The following is a 1187-nucleotide window of genomic DNA, read 5'->3' on the forward strand; positions in this document are numbered from 1 at the left end:
CATTTATTTGATCAAAAATACAGTAAAACAGCAATATTGTGAAATTATTAGTTCAAACATTTGCTCAAACATTTTTGATCATTTTAACACATCCTTGTTGAAAATAAATTTTAATTTCTTAACTACCTGACCCCAAAATCTAGAACGAGAGTGTTGCTCAAATTAAGATAGCTTAAGCTTACTTGTGATGTTTTCCATTTTTAGGCCAAACAGCATGACTGGACTCAGGGACGTTGGCCTAAGAAAAGTGCCGAGTTCCTGCTCCACATGCTGAAGAACGCAGAAAGCAATGCTGAGCTCAAGGTAAGACTGTATGAGCCGTTACACTATGAATAATTATTTGTTAGAATTAGACAGCACTGTTGCCTCGGTGTATGATTTAAAACTAGCTTGCGTGAATGCAGCTTTCACTACCGTACGGGCTTTATATCATCCCACATTGTGATCTTGTAGGGTTTGGATGTGGACTCTCTGGTGATTGAGCACATCCAGGTGAACAAGGCTCCAAAGATGCGCAGGCGTACTTACCGTGCGCACGGACGCATCAACCCCTACATGAGCTCCCCATGCCACATCGAAATGATCCTCACTGAGAAGGAGCAGATTGTTCCCAAACCAGAGGAAGAGGTTTCTCAGAAGAAAAAGGTATGGACATTAATGTTCTCCTAAAGAGGGAAAAAAAAAACCCTACAAACTGTACACTTGGCTGTAGTGATGACATCTTAGGACACCTTTGGATTAATGATGAAAAGAATTGTTTTCTGAGCAGCCGTTGTGCATTAAATGTGTGAAGGACTTGATTTCTTAGTAGCTGTTGTTGGTGAGTGCTCTAACCAAATATATATGTTTTTGTCTTCACAGGTTTCTCAGAAGAAACTGAAGAAGCAGAAACTTATGGCTCGGGAGTAAATGTAAATAAAGTCCAACATTCGTACTACAGAATGACTCTGCTCCTTTTTTTGTGATTTATTTATTGACTTTGGGTATATTGCCTGAAAGATAAGTAAGCTTGTGCTAAAAACCAGTCATTTTAAAAGAAAATTTGATAGAACAGAAATGTCAAAAAGAAATCTATTTACTAGTGGGTCTAATAAGCAGTGCAAAAAGTGGTTGCTTTATTTGGTTTAAAACAGATTCTTTACAGTCTGTGAACCTCTTTATCATTGAGAACTTTAGAGTGCTCTGAC

The 1187-nt window shown here is 38.2% G+C and overlaps 1 protein-coding gene across 1 annotated transcript in view; it reads left to right on the top strand.

The window, feature by feature from the left end:
- The window catches only part of rpl17 (ribosomal protein L17), a 2674-nt gene extending 1735 nt beyond the window's left edge, over positions 1–939 (top strand). The window contains exons 2-4 of the mRNA XM_016265528.1: positions 205–303; positions 454–645; positions 862–939. Of these exons, the coding sequence (XP_016121014.1) occupies positions 205–303; positions 454–645; positions 862–909 (339 nt within the window). The 3' untranslated portion in view covers positions 910–939. The remainder of the gene's footprint in view (positions 1–204; positions 304–453; positions 646–861) is intronic.
- Positions 940–1187: the final 248 nt, after the last annotated feature.

The sequence above is a fragment of the Sinocyclocheilus grahami genome, unplaced genomic scaffold (assembly GCF_001515645.1).
Source record: "Sinocyclocheilus grahami isolate Dianchi unplaced genomic scaffold, SAMN03320097.WGS_v1.1 scaffold19721.1, whole genome shotgun sequence".
NCBI lineage: Eukaryota > Metazoa > Chordata > Actinopteri > Cypriniformes > Cyprinidae > Sinocyclocheilus > Sinocyclocheilus grahami.